We start from the raw sequence: 3238 nt of genomic DNA, 5'->3' as shown, positions 1-3238 counted from the left end.
TCAAGTTTTTTTTGTCTCAGAGTCATACCTAAAGTGTAAATTTTGGGACAGTCTTATACATCCGTTAGTCAAACTGTTAAGTCTCCTGTTAACTGTGACGTGGCGCCCATGTGGACACTGATTGGGCGCCACGTGTCATCCACGTTTTTTTTTTCTTCTTTCTTCTTCTTCTTCTTTTTCTTCTTACTACAATTTTTTTTTTTCATTCCTCCTTCTCCTTCTTCCTTCCTCCTTCTCCTTCTTCCTTTTTCTTCCTTCTCCTTCTTCTTCTTCTTCTTCCTCCGAATCTGGGGAAGATTTTTTTTTCTTCTTTCTTCTTCTTCCTCCTTCTTCCTTCTTCTTCTTCTTAAGAAGATTTTTTTTTCTTCTTCCTCCTTCTTCCTTCTCCTTCCTCCTTCTTCCTTCCTCCTCTTCTTCTTCTTCTTCTTCTTCCTCCGAATCTGGGTTGCAAATTCAGTTTTTTCTTTTTTTCTTTTTTCTTTTTTTTTTCTTCTTCCTCCTTCTTTCTTCTTCTTTCTCGGATTGCAACTTTTTTTTTCTTCCTCCTTCTCCTTCTTCCTTCCTCCTTCTTCTCCTTCTTCCTTCTTCTTCTTCTTCTTCTTCTTCTTCCTCCGAATCCGGGGAAGATTTTTTTTTTTTTCTTCCTCCTTCTTCCTTCTCCTTCCTCCGAATCTGGGAAAGATTTTTTTTTTCTTCTTCCTCCTTCTTCTTCCTTCTTCTTACTCCGAGTGCAACTTTTTTTTTTCTTCCTCCTTCTTCTCCTTCTTCCTTCTTCCTTCCTCCTTCTTCCTTCCCATTCTTCTCTTTCTTCTTCTCCTTCTTCTCCTTCTTCTTCTTCCTCCGAATCTGGGGAAGATGAAGGTTTTTTTTAAATTTTTTTAATATATATATATATATATATTTTTTATATATATATTTATTTATTTTATAAATAATTTATTTTAAATTTCCACGTGGATGACACGTGGCGCCCAGTCAGTGTCCACATGGGCGCCACGTCACAGTTAACAAGAGACTTAACAGTTTGACTAACGGATGTATGAGACTGTCCCAAAATTTACACTTTAGGTATGACTATGAGACGAAAAAAACTTGATGTACTAAATGTTAAAAACTACGAAACATGAGGGTAGTAAACAATTTTTTACCCTTTTTACAAATTATGCGGCCACAATTGCCATATTGAAGATTTATATTTTGTTATAGGAATTTCAACGGAATTTGGAGAGTTAGCTCGTCCGTCTCGATCTTTGAATTATTGAATTTGCTAAATTATATTATTTTATCTCTATCTTCACATATATATATATATATGGGGTGTGATATCCACACACCTCTTTTTACTTCTCATACATTCTTCTAATTTTTGGTCGTCGGATCGGATGAATTAAAGAAAATCAACGGATAGAAACTAACAAATGATGTGTGGGAAGTAAAAATGAGTGTGTGAATAGCACATCCCTATATATATATAGGGATGTGCTATCCACATACTCATTTTTCACTTCTCACACACCTTTTGTTAAGTTTAGTCATTTGATCATTTTCAATTCATTCGATTTGAAGACCGAAAATTGAGAAGGGTGTGTGAAAAGTGAAAATGGATGTGTATATACTCTATATATATTAATGAAAAGAGCTTGAAAACTTTGATTTTTAAAGATAAGGACAAAATAAAAGGTAAAGTGAATAGTACTAGAATTGACTTTTTAGCGTAAAAATGTGGTTTTTCGTTAAAGTGAACAGTATCATGAGTTTTTCGTTAAAGTTCTATATGATCTGTTATATTAGACATGTCCAATCAATCCTTTTATTACCTACTATATTCTAAATTAATAACATAATCTGAGTGGAGGCAATTATTTCAGCTCAATTGTTAAGCATGTGTCTTATTTGTTGCTATAATGCGGTCACCTTCTCCGTCTATATAAGTGCAAGATTCCAATCAGTTTTATTCAAATAAGTACTCTATATATAGGCTAAATAACTCTACACTTCCTCCTATAATATTTGGAAAATACCCGTTTTTTGGTGAAAATGTCTAGCGATTGTGGTAAGCTGGAGACCGATGTTGAAATCAAGGCTTCTGCTGCCAAGTTCCATGAAATGTTCACACACAAACCACACCACATCTCCAACGCCAGCAATAGAAACATTCAGGGCTGTGACCTACATGAAGGTGACTGGGGAACCGTCGGATCTGTGGTCTACTGGAATTATTTCCATGGTAAGATCCTAACTACCTTGCTTCATTTAATATCGACTATAGTACTCTTTTATATATATGTACCACCCTAAAATACACAAGCGACATTTTATACTAAATTTATCTAATTTATGAGGAGTGGATTTGAACTTACATTGTTCTAACCAAATTAACTAAGCTCAAGTTTGTGATATCATATTAATTACGTGAGATTTTCATGCATGCAGATGGAAAAGCCAAAGTTGCTAAGGAGTTGATTGAAGCCATAGACGCTGAAAATAATCTGATCACTTTCAAAGTGATTGAAGGAGATCTTATGGAGCATTACAAGAGCTTCAAGATCACCATCCACGGAACTCCGAAAGACGAGGGATGCAACGTGCACTGGACTATGGAGTATGAGAAGCACCATGACGATATTGAAGATCCACATACATTGCTCCAGTTTGTAGTTGAGCTCTCCAAAGATATTGATGCTCACCTTACAAGCACCGATGCAAAATAAACACAGAAGGCTTAAGGCTTAAGTATATGATCTGTGATTAATCTGTGTGCTGCAATCACGATCTATCTGCATGTGTGTGATTAATAAAAACATTTGATATGACGACTGTTTCGTTCGTATCAAATCACGTTTGTGTGTTTATATATATAAGATGTGCGTGGGCTAGGGTTACCTTATCGAACTTTTACTTATTGGTGTATGTCCTTTATTTCATGTGCTACCTCATCGAACTTTTACTTATTGGTGTATGTCCCTTATTTCATGTGATTATGTTATCTTCTGCAAAATTTGTGGCTTTTTTATGTACCCATCAGCATCAATCATAAATGCTATAATGGAAAAATTATATGGTTGTGTTTGGATCCAAATTTACACTATCGGCCTGTGCAATCAAGGCCGTTAGATGAGTAAAGTTCTAGACCGTTGGATGATAAAGTGGTTGAGATAATTTTCAATTATTATTAAGAACTAATATTGTGACTTTAAGCATAATATTATCTCTTAATTTATATTAGATTATCTAAGTC

The 3238-nt window shown here is 34.9% G+C and overlaps 1 protein-coding gene across 1 annotated transcript; it reads left to right on the top strand.

Moving 5' to 3' along the window:
• Positions 1 to 1851: 1851 nt before the first annotated feature.
• On the top strand, positions 1852 to 2998 carry LOC114820649 (MLP-like protein 31). The gene is made up of 2 exons (XM_029091751.2): positions 1852 to 2227; positions 2434 to 2998. The coding sequence occupies exons 1-2, from the start codon at positions 2038 to 2040 to the stop codon at positions 2709 to 2711; spliced, it is 468 nt and encodes a 155-aa protein (XP_028947584.1). The 5' UTR covers positions 1852 to 2037; the 3' UTR covers positions 2712 to 2998.
• The last annotated feature ends 240 nt before the right edge of the window (positions 2999 to 3238 follow it).

This window comes from Malus domestica, chromosome 13 (assembly GCF_042453785.1).
Source record: "Malus domestica chromosome 13, GDT2T_hap1".
NCBI lineage: Eukaryota > Viridiplantae > Streptophyta > Magnoliopsida > Rosales > Rosaceae > Malus > Malus domestica.
This window is presented reverse-complemented; position numbering and strand designations above follow the sequence as displayed.

Coding starts and splice junctions, on each gene's coding strand:
- LOC114820649 (XM_029091751.2), top strand. CDS start 2,038: ATGTCTAGCGATTGTGGTAAGCTGGAGACCGATGTTGAAATCAAGGCT. Junction 2,228..2,433: donor CTACTGGAATTATTTCCATG/GTAAGATCCTAA, acceptor TCATGCATGCAG/ATGGAAAAGCCAAAGTTGCT.